At 35.8% G+C, this 18,701-nt stretch overlaps 4 protein-coding genes across 5 annotated transcripts; 2 read left to right on the forward strand and 2 right to left on the reverse strand.

The window, feature by feature from the left end:
* The first annotated feature begins 1,555 nt into the window (after positions 1–1,555).
* Positions 1,556–8,353, forward strand: LOC107946795 (CSC1-like protein At1g32090). Its single transcript, XM_016881255.2, has 11 exons — positions 1,556–2,389; positions 3,543–3,695; positions 3,777–3,912; positions 4,135–4,236; positions 4,332–4,451; positions 4,580–4,660; positions 4,791–5,131; positions 5,586–5,831; positions 6,609–6,933; positions 7,207–7,440; positions 7,630–8,353. Exons 1-11 carry the CDS (start codon positions 2,076–2,078, stop codon positions 7,999–8,001), a joined length of 2,424 nt encoding a protein of 807 aa, XP_016736744.2. The 5' UTR covers positions 1,556–2,075; the 3' UTR covers positions 8,002–8,353.
* Positions 8,354–9,759: 1,406 nt separating this feature from the next.
* Positions 9,760–12,009, forward strand: LOC107946794 (protein BASIC PENTACYSTEINE7). 2 transcript variants are annotated; one of them, XM_016881254.2, is made up of 3 exons: positions 9,794–10,149; positions 10,497–10,579; positions 11,013–12,009. In XM_016881254.2, the coding sequence occupies exon 3, from the start codon at positions 11,028–11,030 to the stop codon at positions 11,730–11,732; it is 705 nt and encodes a 234-aa protein (XP_016736743.1). In that variant the 5' UTR covers positions 9,794–10,149; positions 10,497–10,579; positions 11,013–11,027; the 3' UTR covers positions 11,733–12,009. The 2 variants fall into 2 exon arrangements, with proteins under 2 accessions (XP_016736741.1, XP_016736743.1); XM_016881252.2 differs by lacking the exon at positions 10,497–10,579 and having other exon boundaries at positions 9,760–10,149.
* A 516-nt stretch (positions 12,010–12,525) lies between these two features.
* On the reverse strand, positions 12,526–15,287 carry LOC107946792 (phosphoribulokinase, chloroplastic). The gene is made up of 5 exons (XM_016881251.2): positions 14,271–15,287; positions 13,639–13,723; positions 13,456–13,540; positions 13,104–13,348; positions 12,526–13,021 (listed from the first exon to the last, which is right to left on the reverse strand). The coding sequence occupies exons 1-5, from the start codon at positions 14,831–14,833 to the stop codon at positions 12,770–12,772; spliced, it is 1,230 nt and encodes a 409-aa protein (XP_016736740.1). The 5' UTR covers positions 14,834–15,287; the 3' UTR covers positions 12,526–12,769.
* Positions 15,288–16,966: 1,679 nt separating this feature from the next.
* Positions 16,967–18,620, reverse strand: LOC107946790 (geraniol 8-hydroxylase). Its single transcript, XM_016881249.2, has 2 exons — positions 17,736–18,620; positions 16,967–17,664 (listed from the first exon to the last, which is right to left on the reverse strand). The coding sequence occupies exons 1-2, from the start codon at positions 18,618–18,620 to the stop codon at positions 17,050–17,052; spliced, it is 1,500 nt and encodes a 499-aa protein (XP_016736738.2). The 3' UTR covers positions 16,967–17,049.
* Between the last annotated feature and the right edge of the window lie 81 nt (positions 18,621–18,701).

The raw sequence follows: 18,701 nt of genomic DNA on the forward strand, positions 1-18,701 counted from the left end.
CAACTTAATGAGATAATCCTGAATTTAAAAGCCTGAAATAAAATATGTTATGTATTGAGAGAGAGTATCAAGGTTGACATCACAGTATGTTAAAAGATTATTAAATGAATATATTCATAGTTCACTGTATGAGGAGGTCTTTATCCTTATATATTCCTAATTTTTAGACATGTATTTTCATTTTCTATAATAAAAAAAATGAAATCTGTTATAGCTTCTTAAATCTTTATACTGATTGTAATTTTTTTTTTTAAAAAAAGAAGTGAAAGCATGCAAGATAAAAGCTCACAAAAGAAGAAGAATGTGTATGAAGAATATTTTCTTAAAAGGGTATTTAATATGTAATATCTAAACATTTATTTTTTTGATTTTTTCCACCAAGTTGTAAAGCTAAGTACCTAACCATACTCTTGAGGAAAGTGGCATTAATACTGTGGACCGCGTGGGTTCACAACAGTAGATTGTAGAAGTCTAGAGCTTAGACTCTAGTGCACTTTCTCCACCGACCTTATCGAATATGCCCAACATTCAACTAACAAAACAAATTTTTTTTAGTTATAAATAAAATCCATTATAATTAATTTAATTCGAATGAATTAATATAAGATTCGAATATGATACCAAATAATTTTATCTCATCAATTTTCCCTCTTGCCCCCTCCCCCCCTTTTTTTTGTGAATATTTTCCCTCTTGCTTTAAGAAAAAAAAAAGTTGGCATTTTTAAGAGCCTTTTCTTAAATGGAATGTATTCCACTTGTATTAAGGACCGAAAAACAAGCATTAACATTGGTCGAGAAAAAAAAAAGGTTAAAAAAGAAATCCTTTTTGGGATTTTAGAGGCTTGGCTTGGGATTCCAAAAGTCAAAGCTTTTATTTTATTATTATTTCTTTAAATAATTTCATTATAATTTTTTTATTATATTTACTCTTTTAAGATAATATTTTTCTCTAATTCATAAATAAAAAGCTCCAACACATTTAAATTTAAATTTTATTATATTAATAATAATATTTATATAAATTGAATTACCACTCAATCAATAAAACGCCGAAGAAAACAAAATAAGTAAAGCAAAACTTCCCTTTTTTGTTCATCATCATCGATGGAATAAAGCAAGCAAAAATGTGTTAACCTTTTGGAGGGAAAACGATATAATAAAAAGATTAGGAGAATACAGAATCATATCTTTATTGTCTTTTATGTTTAGTACTTTATATCTGATTAAGAAAATAAGAATCATACTTTTATTGCCTGATTTCAAGGCATTGATGGGGGCATCCATCTATCACCTTTCCTCTTCAAAGTATGAAAATATGAAATGGAGAATTATAAATATTTATAATCCTTGTACTATATAAATTTACACTTTATTTCATCTTAATAAAATAAATAAATAAATAAATAAATAATACCGTAAATTCAAAAAAATTTTAACAAACAATCCTTGATGAACCCAACTGCTGACAAAGGCAATATAAACAAGTCCAGAAAAAGCAAACCCCACTTTTTCTCTCTCATATAATAAAACACTAAACAACATGACAGTCATGCTCACACAGTCACATGCACATGAAAACGCTTCCTACTGAGCCCTAAATTCAATTATTAACAACCCAATCAATTATAGTGGTAATAAGTACTTCTTAATTATAGCTTGACAGATCAAAACCATTAATTTCCCACTTCAAAAAATATATATATTGCGTCCCTTCCTTTTCTTTTTTCTTTTTTTTCATTTCCTTTCCTTTATTATTAATTATCCAAAAATATGGTTAAAAAAATAATATTTTTTAAATGTAAAATATATTTTTTATTGGAATCTAAACAAAATAATAAGTAATTAACTCTATTTTCTATTATAAAAAAGAAAACTTTGTTTTCTTCTTCTTTCTTTTTCTGTACGTCACCTTTCATTCTGTTTAGTGTTTACATCAGCAGTCACATATTTTGGACTATTAGGTGCTTGTCTACTTGTCTTGCGTTTTTGCACATCTATTGCGTCTTTTCCTTATCTCTTTCAAAACATCTTCACATCACATGCTTTGTTTTCCTTTTGCTCTGCCTTTTTAGTGAATGGCTACTCTTAGTGATATTGGGGTGTCAGCGTTAATCAATATTCTGAGTGCATTTGCGTTCTTGTTGGCTTTTGCTCTGTTGAGAATTCAACCAGTTAATGACAGAGTTTACTTCCCAAAATGGTATATCAATGGAGAGAGAGCAAGCCCAAGAAGGGGTGGGAATTTTGTGGCGAAGTTCGTCAACCTCGATTTCAAGACTTATCTTACTTTCTTGAACTGGATGCCTCAAGCTTTGAAGATGAGTGAGACCCAGCTTATCAACCATGCTGGCCTTGATTCTGCTGTTTTCCTCAGAATTTACATTCTTGGGTAGTCTTTCCTCTTTTCCTTCCATTTTTAGTGTTCGGTTGTTCATTGCTTGTGGCTACTATTTTCTTCTCATCACAGAAACATTGAGTTTTGAACTATAATTTTCACCGTTTCAAGTTATTTCCATTGTGGGTCTAAACACAAAAAGGAAAAAACTTTACATTTTATTTTCTCCTGTGAATGCATACTCTACGGTTATCAATTTTCTTGTTTTATTCTTCCCTTGTCCTTTTTCTACTTGTTTTAGGTTCTGAGTAGTATTATATTTCTTGAGAAAATTCTGGAATTTGAAGGATAAAAAATTGTGATAAAGATTCGTTTCAAATTATATTTATGTGAAATGATTTCTGGAATCAGATTCGTAAACTTTGACTTAGAACTAGCTCCTTCCCCATTCATTTGAATTTTGATGTAATGAATCTGCTTTTCTATCTAAGTTGACCGCAGTATATGGTTACCCCCTGTGTTAAAGTCATAGTGTAATCCTGTATCGAATTGTACGCGAAGTGTCACATTAATTGAAGTTGGGGTTTCTTTAGTTGTATTTATGTGTGCTTTGAATAACTTGCATTACATTGACAGGTATCAGTTAAATTTTTCTGAAACTGCATTTGTTGTAGAAATATGTAAAGCAGCTCTTTCACACGATTTAAGAGTTCAAAGGCGTGCTACTGTTCCCCATTAATGATCCCTTCCAACCTCCTGTTGATTGCTGTACAGATTAAGCATTGTTTGTAGGACTTAAAAAGGATGAGTAGACTTCATTCATGCTGTTTCTTTTTGTACACTCAAGTCTAGGATGATGGTTTTTACAGATTAGTATGTTTTATCATCTGGTTACCGTATTTCACAGTCATGAAATCTTGATATTATCTGTACTTGCATATTGAGCTTTATCGAATAGATGATTTTATGCATCTTCTCTGTGCATCAATAATCTTAATACTTTTTCTTTTTTAAGAAAAGGTCAAAGTTTCGTTACTTTCACATATTGCCTGCTTCAGAACCATGACTGCTTTTCTTTTCTTCTTCTTCTTCTTTTTATCATTATTATTATTTATAATTGAAGTATTTATGTCCATTTTCAAGATAAGAAAAAGAAACTTTAATATCTGTGACCATCTTTTTAACACTGTTGTTTCTTCTCTGACAGCTTAAAGATTTTTGTGCCCATAGCTGTTGTGGCCCTTCTAATCCTTATTCCAGTGAATGTGTCAAGTGGAACATTATTTTTCCTGAGGAAAGAATTGGTTGTGAGTGACATTGATAAGCTTTCAATATCAAATGTTCCCCCTAAATCTATAAGGTAAATTTAGCATGATATCTTTAATAAACATCTCATTGCTGATTTGATAGCATTTCTAACGAGCTGTGGGTTGAATTTCAGGTTTTTTGTTCATATTGGATTAGAATACTTGTTCACAATTTGGATTTGTTACATGCTCTACAAGGAATATGATAATGTAGCAACAATGAGGTTGCATTTCTTGGCCTCTCAGCGTAGGCGTGCAGAACAGTTCACTGTGAGTTGGGAGCTCTATTTTACTATCTTAAGAACAGTTACAGCATATTTAAAGTTGAGAAGAAACTGTCATGTAGTTGTCTCATCATTCATATGAGGATTAAGATTTTTCTTTTAATTCACTTGAATAACTCTAGTAACCATATCAGTCCCACTTCTTACAATGTTTGCTATCAAATGGTTTATTCAAACATTTGTGGGTAAAATTTTGGTGAATTTTCAGGTAGCTGTGAGGAATGTGCCGCAGATTCCAGGTCACTCAATAGCAGAATCTCTAGACCACTTCTTTAAAACAAATCACCCTGATACTTATCTTTGTCACCAGGTAATCAAATGTATAATATACATATAACACATCCTTGTCCATCTTTGTGGGGCTTTACATGGCGCGTTATAGTTTCTGCATTTTTTTTTATGCAGGCAGTATATAATGCAAACAAATTCGCTTCACTGGTGAGGAAAAGAGATAGGCTTCAAAATTGGCTGGACTATAATCAATTGAAGTTTGAAAGAAACCCGGAGAAGAGACCAACAAAAAACGTAGTTTATGCTTATACAGACCTTCATGGTTATTTATATGTTTTTGTTTGAGATTTTTATCAACTTACAATTTGTCCAATATTTCATGGACCCGGTCATTTGATGCCCTGAATGCTTTCCACTTTCAGATAGGTTTTCTGGGGCTATGGGGTGAAAGAGTTGATTCCATTGATTTCTACAAACAACAAATAAAAGAATTTGATAAAAGAGTAAGCTGCTGCTATTTTGTTCCAATACATTCAATATTCAAATGGTTTTAGCCTATTTTCTTCCTACACTTTTCTAGACCTTTGGATGGCTCTGATACCCTGTCTATTGCATTGTTTTTAATCGTCTCAGATGAAACTAGAGCGCCAGAAAATTCTCAAGGACTCCAAATCTATCCTGCCTGTTGCTTTTGTATCATTCAAATCACGTTGGGGGGCTGCTGTTTGTGCCCAGACACAACAAAGTAAAAATCCTACACTGTGGTTAACAGATTGGGCTCCGGAACCCCGTGATGTTTATTGGCGAAATCTGGCAATACCATTTGTCTCTTTGACCATTCGGAAGCTAATTATATCATTATCAGTATTTGCCTTGGTATTTTTCTACATGATACCCATCGCATTTGTGCAATCTCTTGCAAATTTAGAGGGTCTTGAAAGAGTTGCTCCCTTCCTTAGGCCAGTTATAGAACTGTAAGTTATCTTTTCAATTCTTAGCATATAGATGCAACATTAGTAATTTCCTATATGCATTTATATTTTTAGATGCTCTAAACATTTTTTTATGAAAATTCATGCTTAGCTCTAGTGCTTACTTTTCATATTTATCTCTTCATATCACTTACAAAGGGATAGTCTATGCTTACTTTTCATATTTATCTCTTCATATCACTTACAAAGGGATAGTCTATGTCTTTTTATATACACTGCTGTATACAAAAAAATGGGGTAACGAGCTTTTGTTGGGCTCCATTTTACATTTTCAATTTTCGTATTCTCTGCAACATAGAAGACTTTGGTGATATAATCACCATTATAGCAACTTTCAAACTACTATTATCATTTAATCAAAAAATGGAGTAGTATCTTGCAACTTTGTAAGTTCTTTCAGTATACTCAGAAAGTGTTACTTGAAATTAATATGCAGGAACTTCATCAAATCTTTCTTGCAAGGTTTTCTTCCCGGCCTTGCTCTTAAGATCTTTTTGTATGTTCTTCCTACAATTTTGATGATCATGTCAAAAATTGAGGGACATATAGCCATATCAACTCTTGAACGACGAGCATCAGCAAAGTACTATTATTTTATGTTGGTGAATGTGTTCTTGGGGAGTATAGTGACTGGAACAGCTTTTCAGCAGTTGCACTCGTTCCTTCACCAACCACCAACCCAGTAATTCTCCATTCAACTTTGGTGTTCTTTTTTTTTTTTTTTAATTATTGTCTTAAGATGTTATATAGTTGTTCTAAATTGCTAATTTTTTTTCAGAAACCTGAGATCTCGAGGGTGAAGAGGAACAATAATTTAACATGAATGTCTGCTAGTTTATTGTAAGGAGAGAGACCTACAAGTCTAGATCCCTTTGAATAAAACCTGACTACTATATTTAGCAATCTTAGATGGACTAACATGACAGTGACCCTGAAAACAAGGTCTGACAGAAAGAAAACTATAAAGGGTTCCTTTTGAGCTTCAATTGTTGACAGCACGAAATAGGTTTAGTAAAAAGAGCCTCTCAAGATGCTGGGAATGTGTGCTTCTTGAGATGCTGCAATGGTGAACCTCAATATGCTAGGATGGGGCTGCCTAATAAGGGGATAGAAATCTATAACATGATGCAGCCCTTGAGACCTTTAAAAATACCAACACAAGTGCAACTCATGTCTGATGTTAATTTAAAGTTGGTTCCACAAGAGGCCTAGAGCTTCTGGTGATGCAAACATTAGCCTAGCTATGAACAGTAGTGAGCTGGGAAGATGGCAAAGAGTATTAGTCTTGGGATTTGTTCTTGCGAGTAGAGTAATAGTATGTAAATTTAGCACACTGCAATATTAAGGTCGTGTAAGTCATCTTTCATCCACTTTTAACTTTTGCAAATTTTAGATGATGTTTAGTGCATGGCTTTGAAGATGTCTGATCATGTGATCTGATTATTCCACTCTACTGCAGGATCCCCAGGACCATAGGGGTGTCAATACCAATGAAGGCCACTTTCTTTATTACATATATAATGGTTGATGGATGGGCTGGTATAGCTGGTGAAATTCTCCGACTGAAACCATTGGTTATTTTTCATCTCAAGAACATGTTTTTGGTGAAGACTGAAAGAGACAGAGAAATGGCCATGGACCCTGGCAGTGTGGACTATCCGGAAACTCTCCCAAGTCTCCAACTCTACTTCCTTTTGGGAATTGTATATGCTGTAGTTACTCCCATTCTTCTTCCTTTTATACTAGTCTTCTTTGCCTTTGCCTACCTGGTTTACCGTCATCAGGTTAGTTTATGAACAATGCTTTTCTATTTATATGTGTTCTCTTTCTGCAAGGTCATCTGATAATTTATTCAGTTACTATAAGCCTACCATAAAATGTCTGCATTTGAAACTTAAAACTCAATAGGATGCTCATAGGTCATAACTGATAGAAACCTTTACTCTCAAGAGAGATAAGTCGATTAATTTGAAGATTCTTTTGCAAATTATGTTAGTTGTAGATCTTCTCTTGTTTTTAGAGTTCATTAATCTTATTTTCCATTTGATCATACGCAGATAATTAATGTCTACAATCCCCAGTACGAGAGTGGTGCTGCATTCTGGCCACACGTGCACAGCCGCATAATAGCAAGCTTATTGATCTCTCAACTTCTATTGATGGGCCTGCTCAGTACAAAAGAGGCTGCTAATTCAACTCCTCTGCTTGTTATCTTACCAATATTGACATTATCCTTCCATAAGTATTGCAAGAGCCGCTTTGAACCCGCATTCAGAAAGCATCCACTGGAGGTAAGTTGAGTAGAGCAAATAGCTGACTTTATTGCAATGACAGTTGTAGGTTTTTGGTGGGCAAGGTAGAGAGATTCCTTTTGCCTGCAATTATACTTTCATGGTCTTTAACTGGATGTGAATTTTAATCTCATAAGATTTGAGAATTTTGTTCAAGTATGATGAAAGTTCTTTTATCTTCTTTTGCAGGAAGCAATGGCAAAGGACTTAATGGATCAGACCACTGAATCTGATATAAACTTAAAAGCATTCTTGGCTGATGCTTACTTGCACCCAATTTTCCGATCTTTCGAGGAAGAGGAGTTGGTAGAGATCAGAGTTGATAAAGTTAGAGTTGATAGACACCAATCTTATGCCGACAATGCCCAAACCAGAGATGATATCAGTTCCCCCTCCCCACCTCATCATGCATATCATCCAACCTCCCCCCCTCACCATAGCTATCATCAGCCCACCACCTCTCCACCCCAAGATATCTATCACCATGGCATTCCGCCCCAGTATGATTATAACCTTTATGGCTATCATTATGAAGCAGAGTCATGGACTTCAAGGGACTAAAATGCTTAGAAAGAATCTTAACCAATTTGTCCAATCTCATAACTTACCACCAGGGACTAGTAGGCATTGATGATGAGTCCTTTCCTTTCCTGTAATTATTATTATTATTTAGATTAAGTACATATGGTTCTATCAGTTTGAAGGCATTTTTATTAGAAATTATGTTGAAGTTCCAGCATGCTAAATCTGGTGTCTGCAAAAGAAGTGAGAGATGTTCCGAGTTTCGATCTGTTTGAAGATTTGAACTTCCCTTTGTTACTCGGTTGTAATTTTTGATACTTTGGTTCAATGATTTTCTTTCCTCCTTTATTTGGAAATTATTGATTTGTCAATGTAAAATGACTTTAACATATATCCTTGGCGTAACAGCTCAATTTTAAGCAGGATCATTACTGTTTTAGGGGATAAGGATTCTTTAGCAAGATTATTATTGTTTTAAGTAAGGCATAAGAATGATTCAGAATTGATGTTAATTAACGATTTGAACATTTTACATGCGGTTTAGTTGACTGATTGAATATTGTTTGGATAGTACCTTATGAAAAACAGGAAAAAAGAAGAAGAGAGAGAGTAAAAACAGTGCCAGAAGCTTAAGTTTCTTGGGTTGGGCTTCAATTCTTCTGCAATTTGATTTTTTTAAAGTATAACGTAGATTTGATTAATTAGATTAAGAAATGATTTAATCTAAATTAAAGCAGCAAATTGACTGGACTAACAAAATTAAAAGTCAAACGTGACAATTGTACATGATGACACTTAGAGACATACTTAAATTACGTATGGTTATAATTTTTATGATTTTTAATTTTTAAATCTTGAAAAGGCTTAATTGAATTTTTTTTTTGGTACTAAAACTTTTTTGATATTTTAACCTTATTAATTTTAAATTTTTTTATTTACTTCTAATAAATGAGTAGGGGTTAACTGTATATATGAAACACCAAAACAACTATTTAACCCTAAATTTTAAGGAATGAGCTGTTTTCCCCTAACTTATTCATTTTTCAATAAAAATAACTAAAAAACAATTTAAGATACAATACAGAGATTTTGTGGTATTTTTACAGCATAAATCCTAATGCAGACATTTTATGAATCCTAATCTCCCTTACAGCGTCCCAAAATGTCAGACTTACAACCTGATTCTTAGCCTTGAAGAATGATCCTATGGGCTTTGGCATTCCCTTTCTATTAGTAAACTGTGCAGGGCAGTATCTGGCACATTTTTCGTGCCCCTTGCAACATCTGGACAAAACCAGCAGATAGCTTCATGTAGTAAGACAGGCACTTCTTGTAGCAGAAAGGTATAATGGTTTCATCAATTTATTTTGTAGCCAGAAAGACAAAAGAATCATTGCACTGCTGTAGGGGAAGACAAGCTTACGGCAGAGGAACCATCAATGTTGGACTACTGAATCTGATATTTCATTGTTGAGGAGTCCTGTACGCAGAGTACTGTCTTTGAAGTGGGCTCATTTAGTAGCTCATTTCAATTTAACTTTTACTTGTTCTATAAGAAAGACTCATTTAGCAGTTCAATAACTAATCTTCGTGGCTCATTATAGCAGCCAATTTCTTCTCAAGTCACTCCCTAATTTGTGTATATCTAATATACATGAAACAAGAGATGAGTTTGGTAGTTTTTGTTGGTTTTTAAGGACAAGGAAATAATAATAGTATGCTTTTTCTTAGAGAAATGATAATTTGGACTTTCATAACATGTTAGTATAAATTACAAAAAGAAAAGAAGATTATATTATGAGACAAATGTACTAAGTTTATGCCGCATGGAACATATATCTATGCTGGTGGGAACATCCTACCCTAGTCCCTTGTGCATTTATGGTAATGCTAGCAGTAATGTAAGAGTTATTCGAGGGAAATTAAAATCTTGGGTAAACTTGAGATTTGAGTGCAATAAATAAAAACGAATATTTTATCAATTTTTTAGGCAAAGATAGAAAAGATAGTAAGTTCAGTTACAATGCTTTTGGTGCTCACTGTCACTGCTCAGACAGACTGAGAAACCACTAAACCATACAACTGGAAACTTTCTTTTGGAGATGGCAAATCACTCTGTTCTTTGCCCTTAGATTTTTCAGCCTGAAACTTGCCTAGACCTACCCTCCACTAGATCTTACCAAGCTTGTAAGTTCCTTTTAATACTATATTAATATTTTTTTTCCAGCTTTTAGTGCTTAATATCTTCTTTTCCTTGATGGTTTCTTACCTTATGGTCGCTAGTTGTAAAAAGTTCTCTCTTTTTCCCCCCCTAGACCTGAAGTCTTTTGCCTTTGATTTTTCAGGCTGAGATATGGGTTTATGCAGTTTGTTATTAGTTAGCTTTTATCTTTTATGGTTGCTTTGATGCTTTCCCTCAAATGGGTTTTTGTTTGTAGATCAGGGTTTCGGGTTGTTTCATCTCAATGGGTCAGGCTTTTGCCTTTTATTTGTTTGTTTTGAGATGAGGTTTGTGTGGAATGTTCCTGTTCCAGGTAGCCATTTACTTCGGTTGAGATAGCTTTATCCCCATGTAGTCTGCTATGGTTTTTTATTCTTCAGTTTCTTGGAATTTGGAGTGAGTTCCTCATCTCTCTAATATCTTTTGTTCCTTTTCTTGATAGTAAATTTTCTGTCATGCAATCTGTTTAGCAGCGTTTGCATCCAATTTCTCCCGCATTTATTCATATCTTTAGAACTTTTCCCTTTCTTTTTTAAAAGATGTATATGTTTATGCATGCAAGTTCTCAATTTTTGATGTGTAGAAAAGAGCTTGTGGTCAATATATGGCATTGCTAGGGTAATGTTTTTGTTCTGCGCCTACGCATCCGGCATTGTCGATCAAGGGGAAAGCGGAAGTAGATAATAGGACATTGAATGATATATAAGACATAAGCGGGGCTGTGATTTTTGTTTCTTGAATGCTTAGAAATCATTTATTGTCCTGAGATAATTCTAGAAAATTCTCAAGTGCCTATTGGAATTTTGTTTTCGTTAATGTTTTGCTGCAGGCTCAAGTAATAGCTATGAAGATGAGGTCTTACTCCGATAAGAACGTGATGCCTGAAACTGAAATAGGATCAACCGGTTCACCTTTTTCTTGGCTTTATCATTACAACCCCACATCCAAACCTGGCTTTAGTTCTCTGCAACGAACTGGAATACACCATGAACCTGGTCTTATTGTTTCTCCCATTCGTACCATTGCTGCCACAACTGAATCAGGGAACAACAATGATTTGGGGACCAAAACTACAAAGGTGGGGAAACAGAAGTCTTCTGTGAAGGGTTCTAATCAAATAGCTCCCAAGGTTCTGGGACCAAAGCAGCCCATGAAGAAACCCTCTCTTCCTAAGAAGGGAAAGGGAGCAAGCATTCCGGAAACCAAACGCGAGAAGAAAAATCCCAACATCAATCTTGATGGAACGAAGTTTGATTTCTCTGGGGTGCCTTCCCCCATTTGCTCTTGTACTGGTGTTGCAAGAGTGTGCTACAAGTGGGGTGCCAGTGGTTGGCAATCCTCATGTTGTACCATCAATATATCAGAATGTCCACTTCCCATGAGTCCCACCAGGCCTGGTGCTCGTGTGGCTGGGAGAAAAATGAGCAATGGAGCATATTTCAAACTTCTTCTGAGACTTGCAGCTGAAGGATATGATCTTTCTCATCCTGTTGACTTGAAAGACCACTGGGCTAGGCATGGTACAAACAAGTTCGTTACAATCAAATAGAGATGCAGATGGCTGGTAGCTGAGCATAATATCAATAGTTTCAAATATTTAGTACCCTGCTTTCTAGTTTGAATGTAATTTACTGTTATACCCTAGAGATGATCCGACAACTCGGATTGTAAATATTGTCTCTCTGACTTTGGCTAAAACTTAGAAGGGTATGTTGTTACTTTGCGTTTGGAAGCCTGATGTTGTTAAAACAAAGTTCATGCTATTTGCTTCGACACTGTTTGCTTCTCTGCAGAAAGTTTAGTTAGCAAAGGCGGTTGTAGATAAAGATAGTTGATTTCTGCGCACTAATTTTTCATACTGTTCTTGGTATTAACATATGTAGTTGCTCTCCATTTCGAAGTCTAGCTGTTCAGGATAAAAGCTGCTAAATTTTCTTCCTCCTTTTTCGACCTTGTTGGTAAATGTAACAATTGGAATCCATCTGCCATACTTTTATGTTTATCATCGTTTCCACAATGCAAGTTTAAAGGATTTAAAGCCTTTTTACTCCATTTCCAAGTGAAGACTTGCCAGAAGATTGAGGATGCTTTCAGTTTGTATATCTGACATCAGATCATAGAAGATTGCTATGCTATAAGTTCTATCAGGTTCTACTTTTTGGCTTATTGAATTAATTATAAAAAAGGTTAAACTAAATTCAAGGAAAACGTCACATTATGGCCACGCTTCCATAGCCAAATCCTCTTTATTTGGAGTAAGAAAACCAATGATCTTGACATCATAAATGGTTACAACTTACAACAAGAAGCAGCAATAGGGGGAAATAGAAGTGGAGAGATGATGTCGAAAGGCTTTGTCTTATATGAACTTCTCAATGTTGAAATTGAACTCTGATTTTGTCTCTCTATATTACATATCTCCACTGAATTACAAACATAAAATAAATGCACAGGATCATACTCGACTCTTATGAAAGCAACAACAGCCTAACACTCAAATAAACCTTCGATAGAGGAAAGCTGGAAAGAGGATAATTGGTTATGGACCCAAGGTCTAGTCCAATGTATGAAGAAACTCTAATAATCTTAGGCTTTTGTTGCTTCTAGTGGAGCTGCAGTTTTGCTGGAAGTAATTTGCTCATAGAGATCTCTTATCTTCAATCCGACAATGGTCTGGAAGAGGCCAGTTCCGTTGTTACTTCCTGGGAAATCCGCATGCTTCAACATTTGCTGGGTGACTTCTCCATAGAACCTGGTGGAGATGTTGCTCAAATGGCTTTCAACATAAATAAGTTCATCTAATCTATCAAATTGGCCGTCCATCTCCAGAATAGAAACCTAAAGACAAGCAATGATACCATCAAATTCTGTTGAGAAATGGCTGGCTAAACTAGAATATGGAGAAAGGAATGTAACATACCTCGTTGCCAAAGTAAGTGTCAGGGCCATAGTGGAATTTGATGCCAGGGTAAGAGCAAGTGAGCTTCCTTCCGCATGGTATCCATGAGATGGTTGAGCCTTCATCAAACAGATAAACAGGACTGAAATGCTTAACCCCTTCTTTCATTATCAACCTAACTCTCAAAACCTTCCCTTCATTGTCGTCTGGAATGAGCTGAGTTGGCAGCACTTCGATCACTGCATCAGCATATTTCTTTTGGGGATCTGCACCCAACAAATAGATAAATAATGATCAATGTCTGTCTACAGCAGCTCAAGCAGCTGGGGCTGGGGCATTGACACGGTATTGTGTATATATGTAGTGTTTTTACCAATATAGGCATCGAAATCGGGTTTCCTGGCTTCAATACTAGCTCTAATGCTTTCAAGGCTGTGCCCTCTCTCAGCCATGTCCCTCTGCAACGTTTTCAACAAAGTCAGATCACGCTAATAAACAAAAGCCAGGCATTGAATTTGCAGAACATTTTTTGCCATTAGCGTACAAAGTTTATCACCTGAATTTTCCATGCAAATTTGACCTCATTGCTGATGTCCAAATAGATGCTGAAGTCCAACAGATCCCTCACACGCTCATCGAACCTATATATTAGGACAAAACCCCACATTAAGTAGGTATTTCGAATAAAGATTTGTAGTAAAAGTGATAAAGAAAACTATTAAAATATACCGGAAATAATAAAAAATTAGACTCGTAATAATGCAACATCCTGCATACCAGTAACAGTCAGAGAAATTCAATAAAAGAAAACGTTAGAGGCCAAAAACTTTTGCTGTGAAGTTAAAACCAATAACTATAGTGGGCCAAGTTTTCATTCAGAACAAGCCCAAGTGGCTCAGAACAGCAACAGAACATTTCATGATCCCAAAACTTGTCAGTCAATAGATTTTAATCAAAGATTAATGTTTAAATTGATCAAAATTGAATCAATTCGGGTTTATAAACAGAGTACGAGGAAAGTTATGTTTCTAGATATTAACAAAATCAGTTTTACGGAATCTTCTACTTTTCATCAAAACTGCCCAAAATATGCAGGTAAGATAGTTCCAAAATTTTATGAACAGATGTTTGGCTGAGAAACTGAGAAAGAAATAAATGGGGGACTCTAGTTTTTCTTTTTTAACTTACATAGGGTGTAGTCCTTCGATGACAAGGATCTTAGGAGGCTTGATGAGCTCAGGAGGATCTAAGAGACCAGTAACATGGTTGTAGATAGGCTTGTCCACAGCAACACCGCTCTTGATAGCCTTAACTTGCTCATACATGAGGTCAAAGTCGTTAGCTCTTGGGTCAAGTGCTGTCACCCCCTTCTCTTTCCTTCCAGTTCTGTCGAGTGAATGGTAATCATCTAAGCATATCACAGTGGTCATATCGCTAATGAGCGTGTTTGAATCAGGGTTGCCTCCCTTCGGTGGCTCGGCTGCACCACCAAACACACTTGTTAGCCTCCTCATAAAGGTACTCTTCCCACATCCTGAGTCTGCGGCCAAACCAATCACAACTGTTTGTGAATCACCGGCCGAGCATGTTATCACGCATGGGCCGCTGCTGCTGCCGCTGCCACCTCTCTTGCTGCTTCTCCTATAGAAAACTACTTGCTTTTGGTGAAAACCTAAATGGGTTTTCGCTGGTGTGGAGATTGAACACGTTGAATGGAGGGACTGGGTGGTGTATGCTGAGCAAACTGCCATTGCTTCAGCTCTTTTAGGCTCACCTTGTTTATCTTTCAGCTCGGGAAAGGGAATTTAGAGAGCTTTTTAGACAGGAAGAGAATGTTAAAATGGTGCTTACATGGGCAATAAAAAGACCACTTAAAAATGAGTTTGTCCTCTTTGTCTCCTTTAGATTTCCAAGGAAAAATATGGAACACAAATAAGAAGAAAAGGTTGAAGAAAACAGATGGCAGTGACTGCTGAGTGCTTAAGTGATGGAAAAGCTGAGGTGTCTTTTGTTTGTGAGTTCCATTGACTGCCCCTAGTTTTGGACAAGTTTGAAGGTGATAATAAGGCGCGAAGGAAAGGGACATGAACGGCTTTGACTCATTTGGCAGTGGGTAGAATAGTCATTTCAAAATTTTCATTTTCCTTGGCAAAAGTAAAACTGTTGTAGATATTTTTAGCTACGAAAAAGAATTGTTGATGAGATGATATGAGATGAGGGGCATGGGGGAAGCTTGGTGGTTATTGTTTCAGTTCGGATAATGTGATGCCACGTGGCATGAAAAGGGTGGCTGGTTAAAGACGAGGGGTTTGGGGTGTAGAGTGGTTGAGGTTACATGGTGACCGCGCACCATGCAATGCATTAGCCATACCCAAATTCATTCTTTGGACGGTTCCTGTGTGAGGTGTGGGACACCTACTGTATTATATCTCTCAAAGTATAAGTGTTAACAAAGCCTACGGTTTGCAAATGCTTGTTTTGTGGTACCATGGTCTTCTTTTTTTTTTTTTTAAATTCCAGCTGCATATGAATATTCTATGCAAAAAATAGCATCTTTATCGGCCTTCATACCAAAATCACTAGAAATGAATGGAGATCTCTTTCGTTGATGATTTTTTTTAATAATTTGACTACTATGACTTCATGAAAGGTGAATCTTTATAAATAAATTAAATCTAATTTAAATATTTATATTATTAATCCTAACATTTAGATTAAAAAACAATTTAAGAAAATGTAATTTGGATTTTGATTCTCTTGTTGTTTTCTAATTCAATTTAATTTTTTAATGTTTTAATGTTTAGTGTCATTTTTTTAGTATTGTGTGATTCAAATCTCACTACTTGTTAAAAAATAAAATAGAAAGGCAAAATAGGAAGATTTGGACGGCCGAAGTTGAATCCGTCTAGAATTATAATTTTTCTAAACATTGATTAGGGTTTAAAATTTAAAGTTTAAATTTCACAATATGAATTTTTCACATAAAATTTGTGTGTTAATTTTTTCCCTTTTTACTTTACAATCATTTTACTACCATTATTGATATTTATTATAACATTCTCCATTAGTTTTTAATCTATTTTCTTTTCATTCGACTTCTCTCATCCATCTGGTTCATTTGCTTCAAAATTATGCTTGATTTCACCCTAATAAGAAGGCCAGGAGCTCCTAAGCACAAAATCATACAATACGGTTTCTGAGTTGGATTTTACTCTAATTTCAAAGATCAAGAGGGTTGAGCTTGTTGATAACTTACATTCCAAAGAAAATGCGACTTTCATCTGGTACGAATTGGAGATCGCTCTTCATTTCCTATTCTATAACAACACTGAGACTTTCTAATTCTAGGGCACTCAATGAAGGCTTTATTAGTTTCCTTAGAAGAGCCAAAGGAGTGAGACAAGAGGATTCATTGTACGCTTATCTCTTTGTGATTTGCATTAATGTAGTTTCAGTATGTTGTCGCTAACCATGATGTTTTCTAATTTCATGTTTAATGCTTTGTTGATGATCTCTTAATCTTCACCAAAGGAACATTGCACTTGGTTGCAACAATTAAGACTGTAACAGGGCCTAAATACAAAACTGCTACTATTTGGTAACAAGTTAAAAATAGATAAGATAAGGTCCCCTAACTTAAATTGATATGGACTAACTCCCATCTCGTTATGAATTTTGGTACCTTTTAATTTCCATATTTTTATTTGATTAATAAATTTCGATCCCTTAAATAGCAACATTTTTTTTAATTACTTTTAGATGAGCTTAAATTGTTCATACTTTATTATATATTTTATGCTTAATTTTTTTTTCCTTCGTTTTTTTAATTTATAATTAACGTTTAAAGGAATCAAATTAGATCTAATGGAGCTTACCCTACAATATTAAAGAAAAAAAAATAAGTTTATTTTGGAAGCTTTTGTCAGACAAAATAGGGTTGTACTGATAACATGCTCTCTCTCCATGTTTAATCAAAAGTTTTCATAACAGGGATAGCATAAAGCGGTACAGCTTTCTTCAAAGTCATACCAAAATGCTCTTGCATGTCCAAGTCTTCTGGATTGATCCCCTGAGGAAGTTGCCAATCAAATGAAAGGATCATGGAAGCCAACATCAAATGCACCATCCGAGTAGCAAGAGGCAACCCAAGACACAATCTTCTCCCTGCTCCGAACGGTATAAACTCAAAGCTTCCACCTTTATAATCTATTTTCGACCCAATGAACCTTTCTGGGGCAAATGTAAGGGGCTGATTCCAATACTTTGGGTCTCGGTTCATAGCCCATATATTCACCAAAGCATGAGCTCCCTTCGGTATGGTGTAACCACAGATTTCTACATCAGTCCTTGCTTTATATGGTAAGAGGAGAGGGGCTGCTGGGTGCAGCCGCAGGGTTTCTTTTACAACAGCTTGGAGATATGGGAGTTCATCTATGTCTGATTCTTTCACAGTTCTTTCCGAGCCAATAACTTCAAGGAGTTCCTTCTTTGCCTTTTGCATAACTTGGGGATTTCGAAGAAGCTCTGCCATTGCCCACTCTGTAGTTGTTGCAGATGTCTCACTTCCAGCAATGAACAAGTTCTGTCCAAAGGCTTGATTGTTAAAAGTAAAACAAATGATGCTAAGTGATTCCATTGAAACAAATTTTTTACCTGGATCAAAGGCTTGATTATTTCACGATTGAGAATTGATCTGTTTTCTTCCCATTGATCAAGAAGCACGTCCAAGAAATCACCATTCCTGGTGGTTGAATCTAGTGCTCTGGCCTTCATTCGTTTATCAATCATGTCGTCAAATATCTGATGCATCCCGTCATAATGCAGCCTTGCACGCTTTCTTACTCCCTGCAAATCAAACCTCTTCAGCACCGGAAAATAATCTGATAAATTTGGTTTCCCTGCGTTCTCCACTGTCTTCCACACCAGATCCTTCAACTCTTGAGCTCTACTAAATTCCGGGTCAACAATATCAATTGAAAACATGGTACTGAAAATCAAGTTCAAAGTAGTAGCGAAAACAACTTGACCTATATTAACTTGGGTATTTGAAATTTCACAATGTTTTTTGATATGTTGAATAAGTTGCTCAACTTTTTTGTAGCGTAGGTATTGTAGAGAGTTGAGTTTTTGTCCACTGAACAACTGGGTGCTGCATATTCCACGGAGTTTCCGCCACCTATTGTCATCACTAGGGCCCCATACCAAGGAGGTTTCGAGGTTGGGCATGGAAGCAATAGCATCGGGAATCGGGCGGTCGGAGAAGGATTGAGCATGAGTTTGGAGGACTTGTTTCGCCATTTCAGGGGAGGATAGTACGATAGTTGTGATGGAGCCTAGGCGGAGAGTCATGATGGGGCCATGGACTTTGGCAAGCTCCGCGAGGGACTGGTTTGGATGAGAGCCTAGGGAATGGATGGAGCCGAGTATCGGTAGGCCAATGGGGCCTGGAGGAAGGTTTAAAGTCTTGGAGCGGTGGAATAAGGGCTTCAAAAGTAGGAAGAAGATGGAGATGCAAAATAAGATGATGTAAAATTCCATCTCGGTTAAGATTGCGACCAGGGGATGTGTATGAGAAGTGTATGCGAATATAAACTGATTTATTAAGAATCTATCCAAAAA

Source organism: Gossypium hirsutum, chromosome A12 (genome assembly GCF_007990345.1).
Source record: "Gossypium hirsutum isolate 1008001.06 chromosome A12, Gossypium_hirsutum_v2.1, whole genome shotgun sequence".
In the NCBI taxonomy this organism is placed as follows: Eukaryota; Viridiplantae; Streptophyta; class Magnoliopsida; order Malvales; family Malvaceae; genus Gossypium; species Gossypium hirsutum.

What these genes read in the sequence shown, in the direction of transcription:
- LOC107946792 (XM_016881251.2), bottom strand. Translation starts at nt 14,833, where the DNA reads ATGGCAGTTTGCTCAGCATACACCACCCAGTCCCTCCATTCAACGTGT. An exon ending in ATCGAAGGACTACACCCTAT is followed by an intron (nt 13,724 to 14,270) that starts GTAAGTTAAAAA and finishes CCTAATATATAG; the next exon opens with GTTCGATGAGCGTGTGAGGG. An exon ending in CGATTTCGATGCCTATATTG is followed by an intron (nt 13,349 to 13,455) that starts GTAAAAACACTA and finishes TGTTGGGTGCAG; the next exon opens with ATCCCCAAAAGAAATATGCT.
- LOC107946795 (XM_016881255.2), top strand. Translation starts at nt 2,076, where the DNA reads ATGGCTACTCTTAGTGATATTGGGGTGTCAGCGTTAATCAATATTCTG. An exon ending in GTTCCCCCTAAATCTATAAG is followed by an intron (nt 3,696 to 3,776) that starts GTAAATTTAGCA and finishes GTTGAATTTCAG; the next exon opens with GTTTTTTGTTCATATTGGAT. An exon ending in CTTAGGCCAGTTATAGAACT is followed by an intron (nt 5,132 to 5,585) that starts GTAAGTTATCTT and finishes ATTAATATGCAG; the next exon opens with GAACTTCATCAAATCTTTCT.
- LOC107946790 (XM_016881249.2), bottom strand. Translation starts at nt 18,620, where the DNA reads ATGGAATTTTACATCATCTTATTTTGCATCTCCATCTTCTTCCTACTT. An exon ending in TAATCAAGCCTTTGATCCAG is followed by an intron (nt 17,665 to 17,735) that starts GTAAAAAATTTG and finishes GCCTTTGGACAG; the next exon opens with AACTTGTTCATTGCTGGAAG.
- LOC107946794 (XM_016881252.2), top strand. Translation starts at nt 11,028, where the DNA reads ATGAAGATGAGGTCTTACTCCGATAAGAACGTGATGCCTGAAACTGAA.